Source organism: Egretta garzetta, unplaced genomic scaffold (assembly GCF_000687185.1).
Source record: "Egretta garzetta isolate BGI_Z169 unplaced genomic scaffold, ASM68718v1 scaffold434, whole genome shotgun sequence".
NCBI lineage: Eukaryota > Metazoa > Chordata > Aves > Pelecaniformes > Ardeidae > Egretta > Egretta garzetta.
Window position 1 is genome coordinate 1,782,446 of NW_009259584.1, and position 12,871 is coordinate 1,795,316.

Consider the following 12,871-nt stretch of genomic DNA (forward strand, 5'->3'; position numbering starts at 1 on the left):
TTAGGACAGGACTAGAAATCCTAGCTTTCTGCCCTGGCAGCTGAAGAAATGAGCTCTTTATAAAAATATAATGACCAGATGGCTCTTGTAATGTATGATCAGTAGCTGGTCCAGTGCCCATTTTTGTAGTACTGCTTGTTCTGAGGTTCCAGTCAAAATCATCATGTTCATCTTGCTTCCATCCACAGAGATCAAACTCAAAATTGCAATGCCCAATAGATGTACCTGAAAAACAAATGAAAAGAGATTTTTTTTTCAAGAAGTTAATTAGGTACATATACTATTAATTAGGTACATATAGTATACCTAGTACTCAAATCCATTTAAAAAAAAAGTTTCAATATAAAAAATAATACCTGTGTATCTTATTAAACAGAGGATTTTTAATGTTCTAGGATACAATAATAATATAAATATATAATATAAATAAAACTGGTAGGTAGGTCTCTGTACTCTTGTTATTATAGTCAACAGAGTCCTTGGTATAAAAGTAACCAAATACAACAATCTATTTCAGGTCAAGCTGAGTAGCTCTTTAGGGTCTTACAGGCAGAGGTCGATTGGTGCCCTCCATAGGACATCCAAGGCATCTGCACAAAGCTAGCTGCTTTTTGGAGGAATGTGTTAAGGTCAGGTGAAAATGATAACAAATGGCTATATTTAGGGAACAGAAACCCATCCAAATAATGTAGTGAGCACCACAAAGACACAGCCTCTATACAGACACATATAGGTAAAACATATGTAGGTGTGCTAACTTGGAGCTGAATCATGCCCATAGTTTACTTTTGCATGTTTCCAGAAGAGTTCACACATGTATTTTCTTAGCCAACATGCAAACATAGATCATTATCTACATTTGTCCTTAAATTGTATTTAAGGTTTAGAAAAAGAGAAAGCTGCCATAATTTTGGTTGATTTTTTATATGAAACAACACGCATGCTTTTACTGATTTTCCAGTCTTGAACATCAAACAGCCAGCATGGTGAGTCAACCGTCCACATAAAGTAAGTTTAAGACAACTGCACCACTCCAGAAGTTTAAGCTGTGTATATTTTTTCCTGTATGCATCTACAACTTCATTATAATAATTACCATGTAAGACTAAACTTGCTGAAATAAGCTGAAATTTCAGCAGAGCCTTTAAGAAACTCTCAACTGTGCCCTGAATATTCTTACTATTATTGCTGGAAAGGAAAGTGCTTTGAAGATAAATTTGGATCATTTGGTCTGACAATATAAGAAATGAAAAAAGCGCTCTCGTAATATGTAAACAGAACCTGAGCCTCTTCTGGGGTCTGATAAAGTTCAGCCACTTGAAAGTAGCTTTATTTAATTGGCAGCTGGTCAGAAGCATCAATAATGAGGCCAAGGAGATAAAATCCATGGAACCTACACATGGACCAAAACAGTACAGACAGCTACCTCTAAAATTTCAGGCTGAAATCAGATGAAAGATTTCTTCCTTATATTTTTCTTTGCAGAGGTCATACAGGTGAAAAGGAAGCTAGAAACTTTTCCTTAAAAATAATGGACTATTTAGCAAATCACTGCCTTTTACCTTTGTCTGCAAATATGATGCCACCTGAAATAACGATTAAAAAACCCGCAAACCTGATGTGCTAAATGACGTGATTATCATTTATGCAAAACACAGACTGTAGTTTACCTCAACTGAATGTAACTGCCCATAAAATTTATCACTCCTCATCTTCTCTCATATGATCATTTAGTTACTTAATATTTCAGTATCCTAGTTAAAGAAATTCCTTCCATTACTTACAAATTTCATCTCTACTCAATAAAATTCATGCATGCAAATGACCATTTTATTTTAAAGGCATGTTTTCAAGAATCAAGGCCTTAAGGCATGAGCATTGAACATCCCTGCTAATGCTGTATATATTGTGTGTTACCTAACCTAAATTTAGATGTCCTTGTAGGATCTCTATAGTCAACAAAGAAAAATACTCATATCTATAGGACAATTTATCTGATCTAACTCAAACAACCGATTTTAAATTACAAGAACTTCAGCCTGGTAGCAAGTCATTCCACTGAAGAAAAAGAGAACTTAGGCAGCCTGCTCAAGATACAGCAGATGACTGTGCACTTGCATATTAAATCTTTGGTAGTAGACACTTCTGTGAAAAACTGTGGACTATTAGTAATGAAGTACAAAAGCAAAGCTAATCCTTTTGTCTGTGGAGCAGTGACACAGGGCTGCTGAATTAGTCTACTGGATGAGTGTTTAATAATTTAAGAAAAACACTTAACAGTACGTATATGAATCATATTATATTGGTCACAAAAGATCTAATGAATCTTTGTAATAAACTGAGTAAATAAATAGAACTAAATTTAAATTATTTTAAGTCATATTATTCCCAACAGCTATGCCTAGATGAACAAGAAGTATAGAGCTATAGGAGCAGATCTGTAGAGCAAAACACCTGATGCTGAGGACCTGATGATATTTAGGGGGGTGGTGGAAGAAAGAGGACTGAAGTGGCATAGACTGATCCTGTGGGCTGAATGACGACTAGTAGTTAGAATATATTTGATGCCCTCCTGGAGCTCATCTTTCAATTTATTTTCTAATGAAAGGAGCCTAGTTCATGTCCTTGAGCATACTCTATAATACAAAACAAATCGTAATAAATTGGAATAACTGAGAGATTTGCTTCAGAAGCACAGTGATGAACTAAACCAAACATTAACCAAGTTCAAACAAAACCAAACATCTACCAAGTACAGCCACCTGCACTGACACTAATCCATATTTCAGACTGGAAAAAACACTGCTGCCCCACAGCCTTTTTCACAAAATTTAATTTGCTAGGTATCATAAAACACCATTTCTACCTCAAAGAGGCATGCCCAACTCAATCTAACCAGACCCACCTCAGAGGCTTTCCTGTGAGGTAACCTCAAGCAGCATAAGACAAAGCTCGGCAGTTTCTGAACCAGGTTGAAGGAGTGCTACCACCCATTAACTCTCCAGCACTGCTGTGGTTGAATTTGTTCTCATATACTTGTATTAAGAAAATAGTACTAGTGACATTATACTTAAAGAAAACTCTGAGCATGGATCACTCATTCAGTATGTAACAGAATAATTTCTAAGCATTTGACAAATCAGTGTATCTGTTAAGATGTGCACTTGAGTTATTTTACATCACCAACATCATGAAGATAGCTAAAAAGGGCCCTCTACAAAGCAAAGAAAACCAAGACACAGATCTCTCAACAGTAATTTGACAGCTTTATAGGGCATAGTTTATATCTCAGCAGCACTGGCTTTTTTCTAGTTATTGCTAGTTAGACTTGGTGAGTATTGTCATGTGATACAGTCCTATTAACATTCTGGAGTTTCAGGAAGATAGCAGAGATTATAAACTAGTTTCAACATGATGCAGAAACATTTTGTTAACTAAGATACGACGCTTCATGCACATAGCAAAGCACATCTACAGTTAGAGCTAGCGATCCAGGAAGGCCCGCCTGCTAAAAGGTACTTTGGAGATGTCTGGAAGCTGCAGAGTTTTCATGTTTTTTAAACACAATTGCCATGCCTGGGCAAAACTGCCCATTTCTTGTTTCCTGGGCTTTCATCTATAAAGCTTTGCCCTACTAAAGCCTTCCCCAGGTTTCTGAGATGGCTGCAAGGAATGAAAAAAAAGTTCACAAAGAGAGGAAATATGTGTTTCATATCATTATGTTCTCTTTGGAGGCATCCTGCCTCATGAAAAAGCTGGAAAAACAAAACTAGTATTATTCTGTTAGGTACATTTTCAGCAAGTGCTATATTATGTATTTCTACTTATTAAATATATAAGGCAGAGGCAGCACCCACAAAAGAAGCCCCAAATTCTCCAGCACATAGTGGAAATTTAAAGCAGCTACCTATTTCAAAACTGAAAAAAAAATAAAAGGAAAAAAAGAAAGCAAAAGTTTATCTAATTTCTGACACTGTTATTAAAAATGTTACTGAATAAAGCACTCCCAGATCTAACAAAGAAAATCATATTTGGTCACCAAGCATTTTACAGAAGAATTAGATACTATGAAATGGGATTAACTTTTTATCTGAGGCAAAATCCACGTTGATATAGGAATGTCACCCCATTAATGACCACTATGTTCTCGAGGCTTTATAATACTTTGTTGTAAATCTCCTGTTAAAATGCAGTCAGGAAAGTTCTTTTCTTAATTTTTTTAACACATTTTTTACTTTTTTTCAAACTTAATAAGTAAAGAAAGCATTTTACATAAAAACATTTTCTTTGTGGGACTGTTTCCATTCATATCTTTTCCAATGGGGCATTAAATGAAATACTTTAGGAGGCTGCAAAACTAAGTCACATCAGCCTGTATGAACCATCTTGCCCCTAATGCTTCTGTCTTTACTTGGCTTATGGTGTTTTGTGGGAAATACAGGCAATCTGGAAAAAAAAAAAGTCATGCGTAACGAGCTTTTAAATATTTTGGAAAATAAAAATTAAAATATGAGAATCTTTTTCAACAGAGTAATTCAAACTTGATGTACTCCTCATTTTTAATTGCAGAAGACCTGAACTGGTCCCCATGCATCTTAGTGACATGCTATTCCTGGTTTGGAAATCACTGAGAATTTTAATAGTATGAAAGCAATTTGCAAAACACAGTCCCTTTGTCGTATACCTTAGCTTCATAGGATATCAGCATACTTTTGCTTCATAGAATTGTATTCACTGAGAATGTGATAAACTGTATTCATAATCTCAATAAAAATGAGGCAACTGTTCATACGGTACCAAATAACGCAGATTTGATTGTGTGAGCATTTCCCATGATTGCACTAAAAAAAAGAAAGTGTTAGTACTACATATTGTGATCCGTTTCTCCAGAGGAGAACCCATTTGATATCAATCATTCTCTGAATCTGATACTACAGATGCTGCTTCTTGATACCTCTTGTAAAACCAAAATTGTACAGTATTCAGATTAAAATGATTTGCTAAGAGAACTGACAATCCTTGAAATATCAAAGGAGGTAGGTCCCTCATATTCCAAAGGTAGTACACTTGAAGTATTTTTTTCATCCTTAATGCATTCTTTTCAGATGGAAAGCAGATTTTTATTCTGCTTTTAAAGACAGCTGCTATCTGAGTTATTCTGAGAAATTCACTAACAGCACTTTTTATTTTCTATTGTATGGTTTCAAATTAAATAATAGTAATTTAAAATTCTTAAAAGCCAAGGAATAGAATTAAATTATTACTTTCTTGTTTGCTTTCTTAGCCGATGAGCTGCCAAAAGTATTCTAGTAATAATAATTCACAGCAGGAACAGTTATTTATGATAATTATATTAAAAAAAACCCCTACCATACTTACTGCAAATAGTAGGGCTCTCATCTGAGTTATCTGCACAGTCATTTACAAAATCACACAGATTATCCTTTGGGATGCAGTACTTGTTGGCACATGTGAATTCCTCTGATGTGCAAGGTCTGCCTGGGATGAGCAAAGGGGAACAATCTTCAAAGGTAATATCATCCACTGCCACGTCTCCCATGTAACCGACACCACGTTTTGCCCTGAAAACAACCTAATAAAAATGGCAGAGCTATTACAGTAAGACACTGTTAAGATCTATAAAAGCTTATACATGTAACAAGAATAGAACAGAGACTATGACAGTCCTTGCAAATCTTGGAATATGACATGGTCAGTTCTTACTGTCAAAGCACATTCCTATGAAAGCCTGTACTACTGGCTTGTACAGATCTGTCGCTACAGTTATTGAAGGACCATCTTCTAACACCAACCAAGTACAAAAGAAAAAGGGAATGGAAATGAGCAACACAGATGTTAGTCCCCACTCACCTTGAATTAATAGCAAGGGTTCCACCTACTTCTGCAAAGTAAGCATGAAAAAGACTAGTCTGCGTCATTCATCGGTTACTCCCGTGAATGTAAAAAGAATGTTAAAGTTTCACTAAAAGCCATCCAAGACAGAAATACCAGGTAGTGTAACATATTTTTAAATCTGTTCCTGGCTGTCTCTGTTTTTTTTAATAAAGATATAACTAAGCATGACATACCCATGATTAAGTATCTCCAAGTGGTATAGGAATCAGCTCATATTTCAAAGCGAACATCACGCTCAACACTTTTCTTTTTTTTTTCAAAAAACAGATGTAATATTACTACACACTAAAGAGAAGGAAGTAGAATAGTTTAACCTGAGTTGGATTCGAGGATTCTGTCTTAAAAATAGATATCAGTCTGAGATTGAAGGGGAATGAGAAGTCTCCAAAAACTTGTGTCCAGCTCAGCTAATCAATCAGACAGCCAAAAAGATGACTGGGGCAAAAAGGGCAATGAGAAGGTGAAAAATGCATAATATAAAAGTACCCAAGGCCAGGTGTCTAGGAAGCACGTAATACAGGAATACACACCTGAAAATTTGAACGAATTCCTAAGAACACTTCTGCTCTGTTCCACTGGGGACCTTGGCTGCCACTTTGAGTCCACAGTTTAGAAGTCCTGTTACCAGTTTTACAGAGTACCTAAAAAGGAAATAATTCTAGGTCACAAAAAATCTTTCCATCACCAACTCACTTTAGGTCCCTTAATTGCACACAAGAGTACAAGAGTATCTTGTACAACTTATCTCTATACCACCAGTAAATAACAGACTACCTGGAGTTGGAGGGACCCATGAAGACCATCGAGTCCAAATCCCTGCTCCTCTCAGGACAAACTAAAACTAAACCATATGACTAAAAGCATCATCGAGATGCATCTTGAACTCTGACAGGCTTTGTGCCATGACCGCTTCCCTGGGGAGGCTCTTCCAGAGACCGACCACCCTCTCAGTGAAGAAACTTTTCTTAATGTCCTATCTGACACAAACGGATATGCCAGTGTAAATGACTGTTCTAAGAAAATAATGCTTTAAGATTTCTGATCTCCTCATAATCATATTCAAACCAGAGCCTTACCTGGACTAACTTATCCCATTGATTTACCCAGAGTGGCTAGCTACAAATAAAAGTTGCTGATTGATTGGTTGGGATCCATTTGTAAAACACAAACAGCATTAACAACAAGAGTTACTGAAAAATACATCAGTTCATGTATCCATTAGATTGCTCCATGCTGGGATAGATATTCTTGTCCTGATTCTTGTGAAACATTTTTTGTTCTTCAAATAAAAACTATAGAAACTTCTTTTCTTCTAAAGACCAGATTTCATCTCTTCGGGGAATGGAAGACTCATAAATACCCTTACCCCTGTAAACAGTGATTGAATTGGGGAAAGCTGACACTTTTCGACATGAGCACAATGTCCTAAATATGCTCTCCTCCAACCTCTTGGGCATCCAAATTGAACTGAGCTGACAATAACAATAACATGGGTGTTTGATGAAGTGTGTCAAGCTGTGTCTCCAGCCAGTACTCGCAGAGCTAAACATCAGTTCACCAGTTGCCTGAACCACTTCTGCTTTCAAGGATTTATTGCGACTATGTGTAATCTTCTTAGGGCAGCATGGGCATTTTTCATCTTAATGAAAAAAAAATAATTTTTTGGAAATTTATGCAGTCCCATGAGTGTATATGATATTGCATAACAGGTAAATTCTGCCAAGCAAACAACAGATCCTCACACTGAAGAGCTTTCATTCCAGGGGAACAAAAGAAACAGGTGTAATATATTAAATTGCATAGAAAAACAAAGTGTCACCTGGCTTTACAGACAAGAAAAACTGCCTGAAGAAGACATGAATTTTAAGGGAAAAAAAAATGGAGAGAAAAGGGGATACAGATATTGAGAAAATAAAGGGTGTTGAATAAGAAAATTTTTTTCTTACACTCACATACAAACTATGGATATAGATGTGTGTGTGACTACATGGACATATACACACACACTTTTGCATATACTGTAAATCACCTACTAAATTATAAATCCAAGTCCTTCATCAGAAATTCATATTTTTTATCATATCATGCTAAAGTTTATAATTTTAGACTTAAAATAATATGGCCATAAATGTATGTGCTATTAAAATCCAAGCCTTCCCTGCACCCTAATGCACTTCAAAGCCCTACACATTTTGATTATGTTGCAAGCTATTGAAAAAGCATGTCTAATACTTTGGTAGAGTTACCCATGTCAAATCAGAGGGCAGAAACCAGACAAAAACAGTTCCAAGAAATATTCAAACTGAGGTTGCACAATAAAGTGACAGATAATCAATGTTTAAGAAAGTCATAGGAACATAGGAAAACAGCCATTCATGCAAACAGCAGGGGAGTCTTCAGTGTGTCCTACCTACATGACATTTGACGGCATGGATACAGACTAACATGCGGAAATCTAAACTTGTGAATTGAATAAAAGTGTGGTAGACTTGTGGGAAGAGATGGATAAAAGGCCTTTAGTGATATTTAAGTGCAGAAAAGATTCATATTCATATAATACATAGAACCTTTAGAAGAAAATAATAAGAAATTACCTAAAAAATTTTATATTCTTGTTCCTACATTCATTATTAATTGCTTAATTAAGTAGTTGAAACCAGGCAATTATTTACAATATTTAAAATGTAAGGGGTTTGTGATTTTCCTTTGGTATATCTTAAAACCAGTTAAGTTGGGGGAGGGGGAAATCAGTTAAGGAATAGAAGAAAATTGTAGTACCCTATGTTGAAACAGAAAAAGATATCTATATACATTTGCCTTTTGTGGTGGTAATACAGGGCATGGCTCCACAGAATTTGCTGTTATTTTCTATGAATCACTCTGTGGACCTGATTCCAACTAATGTGGGTTCCTACACTGTAAAGAAGCTCTGGACTCCAGAGTAAATGCAAAGTCTCAAAGCAAATTGGTCTGTCCTGAGTTTTAAAACTGAGGACAAACCATCTCTGTACTCTGATTTCCCACTAATTCTGATTAAAATTTTACTACTTTCCAAGCAGCCTAGAAAGATCTTTACTTACTTGGAAGAAATTCAGTGATATTTTTTAAAATTGTTTAAGAAAAATTCAAGAAAACACAGAACATGCTTCCTCTGAATGTCTAGCAAGTCACATGCATGGAGTGAAGGACATCACATCTCAAATTTCAGTTCTAATGTCAACACATATTTTAGTTTCATCTTCAAAAGACTTGAATTTTGCCAGATTTTTATTATAATTCGTCATTTGTACAATTAAATCCACATGCACTGGCCACAATGAATTTGATACTGAGTGCACAGGTGATGGGGTAACTTATCCTGAGTAGTTTTTTCAATCAATTTCTGATGCTGTAGCTATTGTGCAACATTCATGGGCAAACCCATTATAGTTACCCAGACGTGTGGCAAAAAATTTTTTGAGGGCAATGTTGCTGTTTTATCCCTTCATTTTGCAGTGACTCATTTTATCTGCAGGCTGCTGAATGAGTTAAATTTCCTTTACAGAAGTGCTTTTAGTTTAACTGGAGTGAAGAAAAAGATACAGGTGAGAAAGTTTGTTACCATGATGACCTAGAAATAGTTCACTACTACTTATATTAATATAAATAACCTCTGAAAGATATATGTTAAACTTTCTGAGGAATAAGATGTTTCTACAAATTTTACAGTAAATTGTAATACAATTCTTTTTTTCATGCTCCCACATTCAGCCAAAGTCTTCACTGTCTAAATATCTACTGATACTTTTCAGTGTCAAAGGGTACTGTGCAGTACAAGGCTTTTTCTTGTATAGAAGTTCCAATCACAGTACTTCTATAAAGGTCATAATTTTTGATCGTTATAGAAAGTTACATTTTCCCCAGCTTATGCGAGTGAATGCTTCCTTCAGGTGATTACATATTGAGAGCAGTGGAGTGTAATTGTTCATTTTCATTTATTAGCAGCCTAGGCTTTAATGAAACTAAATGACAAGGCATGAATTTTCTCTCAGCAATTTCAGGCAGCAAATAAACCAACCCCAAACAAAGAACATCTCCATACCTCCAGAGAACCTATTGTTGAACCATTCATGTGGTTCCAGAATATGATTTTGCATTTGGGCCCCGTAATGGAGATGACTGGGGTAGCAATGTCAGCTGTGTGACCAAATTCTCCATTCGAGCTGTCTGCAAACAGATACCAGCCTTCTTCAGTATACCTGCTCAGAGAAAAGTTTTTCTGTATTAAAACAAAACACTTAATCATAATTAAGTTATATTTAAAGTTAAAATAGTAATACTTCCTTATACAGATATAGAACCTTCTGTCTTGGGTATCTGGATGCCTTTTAGTTCATTGGTTTGTAGCCAGCATCCCAAAAAGCCCTTGAAAAGGCAGCTAGTATTTTTACATCAGAGACTGGCAAAAAATGATACAGAGCTGAAGTCAGCCTTTACCCACAGGGTTGTATAGATGTGGGCTGGAGGGCCTCTGGGTTCCCCCCTCACCCCCCTTTTTTTTTTCCTCAGGGAAATCAGAGGGTTTGATCCTGGCTTAAAGTCAAGAAAATCCAAGATACTGGGTGAAATTTTTTCTCCTGAGCTGCTGGAAAAGATGAGGCTGGCTTTGCCATAAGCATCAGATTCTGAGTGTACAGAGAGACTAGAAGTGCAGTTTTAGTGTTTTAGGTATCTAAGACCTGGCTCCTAAAGCCCTTGTTTTTCAAAATAAAAAGCAGCTGTTGACCAAAAATAAGATTCTGTTCTCTTCAGTGGAGCTGCTACATGCTCAATGCTACTCAAATGAAAGAACCTTTCCAATAAGGAATTAGAAACCTGATGACGGGACCTACGTTTTTAAACAGGTCCTGGTATTAGGTTTTCCTTGTTTTTCAGTTTTCGCGTTTGGCCAGGCTCTGAGACACCACTCTGTAAAGTTGCACCACTGCAACTGTGAGAAGGCAGTGACCATGCCCAGCAAGCACTGCCAAGCACTGCACGTGGGGTGCCCAGAGAGTGTTCACAGTCTGAAAGTCCTGCCGAACAGGAAGAGCCAGGAATCTGATGGTACAGATATAAGAACTTTTTTTTTTTCACCAGTCCTCTCTGTTTTTATACTTAGAGCAGTCTAAAGGACTAAAAGACTTTGGTGCCTGTGGCAAGAACTCAATTAGATTCAGTCTTTGCTGCAGTAGCCCTGCATTATTAAACAAATATTATAAAAGCTACTTTTTCAATAATCTAGTGAAGCTTCTTTGAAATCTTGTAAGAAAAATGTTTCTTTAAAATGTGTTATAAAATTTTAAAAAATATCTTCACTACTTATCTAGACACAATTTACCTCAGATTGCAATGCTTATATTGAACTCAAGATGTACTGATCTGTGGGATAAAATAACTACGAATTTAGCACATACAGGTTTATCACTGCAATGTTACAACAAAACTAGTAGATTACATTTATTGTATATAATGATTTACGCTCAATAATCACAAAATACTTGAATATATAATTAAGGTCTGTCATGTACTCTGGAGGTCAAGGCTAGACTGAATTCCACCAAATATTGTCACTTTAGGAATAGCACTTTCTGCTATAGTACATAACTTAAAGGAAGCTAGAAACAGACAAACATTTCCTCTCAGGATCTGAAGTCCTTTAACTAATTCACTCATCCTTAGAATCATGTATGCAGTAACTAGTTTATAATATGACCAGTGACAGATTGATAGACTGCAAAAGCCTGGTCTTCCATTTGCCCGGGGCAAAGAATTTCATAGAGTATCTCCTTATCCTTCCTGTAACCTGTGGTTGATCTTAAGGCTATATTTAAATGAAAATAATTTTCCATCTCTTTCTTTTTCTTGATGTCTAAGACTGTTAAATTTTCACTTCATAGGAAAATTAAAACCTAGTAATAGCCATTGACAAAAAACAGCCCTTCAAAAATCCTTGCAAATCAGCAGCTGGTTCATTGCTTGTTTTGCAGAGTACTGCTGCTGCCTCCCCTGCTGTCACACCAGAAAAAAAAGGTTTAAAAAGGCAACTGCCATAGCCATGGGAAACTACAGGAAATATTTTGGGAAATGAAAATAAGAGACATAGTTTATAGTTATGAAACATTTTGGTACAGAAAACCCAGGCTGAGTGCAATTCTGATGCTTCCACAGGTCAGAAGTGGGGCGAGCACTTTTACTAGTCAGCCACAACTCAATCTTGTAATCATTACACACTTCTCAGAGGTTTCCCAAAACCTTATCTAGCATGCAAGAAAGAATCGTTGTGTTTGAAGATATCGGTAAGTATTTGTATGTAAAAGATCTGCAAATGCCAAAAGGCACAGAAGTGAATCATTCCTGTAATATCTCTTCAGCTAGGAAAGACAATTCTCAGCTCTAAATTATCAATACATTTATTTTATTTAATGTGAAGTACTAAAAGATCCCATATGAAGGAACTTATGCAGGTTGTTTCTTACATGTTCATTGGAGAACATGAAGCACATGTCATTCATAGTTGAAAAATTAAGACTTTTACATAAAAAATCAGTAGTTTGTGGGAAAGGTTGCCTATGCATATAGTTTTAGGTAGAAATCAAATACATGTAGGAAAGTAGCAATCATGATCAGAGTTAACATTTCTACTGCCACCCTTCAAATAGAAATTGCAACTCAGCAGAATTATAATCTTCCCTTCTTCTCCTAGTAGTTTATAGTAAAATTTTCTCTTTCTAAGCCACATACAAACAGATGCTTTTATGAAGGAACTTTAAAAACACATCTTAAAATGTGGAGCAAACCTTCATTTTTTGTAGGTCAGACATGTTAAAGGTGAAATCACAGAGCACCACTGGTAAAGCCAACAGGGACCAAAGTCAATCCGGTGGGATTCTAGGGGGAAAGTAATGATCTGGGGAAATCGGGATCTTCTCCACAA

At 36.1% G+C, this 12,871-nt stretch overlaps 1 protein-coding gene across 1 annotated transcript in view; it reads right to left on the reverse strand.

Moving 5' to 3' along the window:
- Window positions 1–12,871, reverse strand: part of MALRD1 (MAM and LDL receptor class A domain containing 1) — a 276,978-nt gene that overhangs the window by 163,621 nt on the left and 100,486 nt on the right. The window contains exons 21-24 of the mRNA XM_009637718.1: window positions 9,998–10,154; window positions 6,447–6,557; window positions 5,380–5,593; window positions 1–225 (exon numbers count right to left, since the gene is read on the reverse strand). The exon at window positions 1–225 is cut by the window's left edge and continues 23 nt beyond it. Of these exons, the coding sequence (XP_009636013.1) occupies window positions 1–225; window positions 5,380–5,593; window positions 6,447–6,557; window positions 9,998–10,154 (707 nt within the window). The remainder of the gene's footprint in view (window positions 226–5,379; window positions 5,594–6,446; window positions 6,558–9,997; window positions 10,155–12,871) is intronic.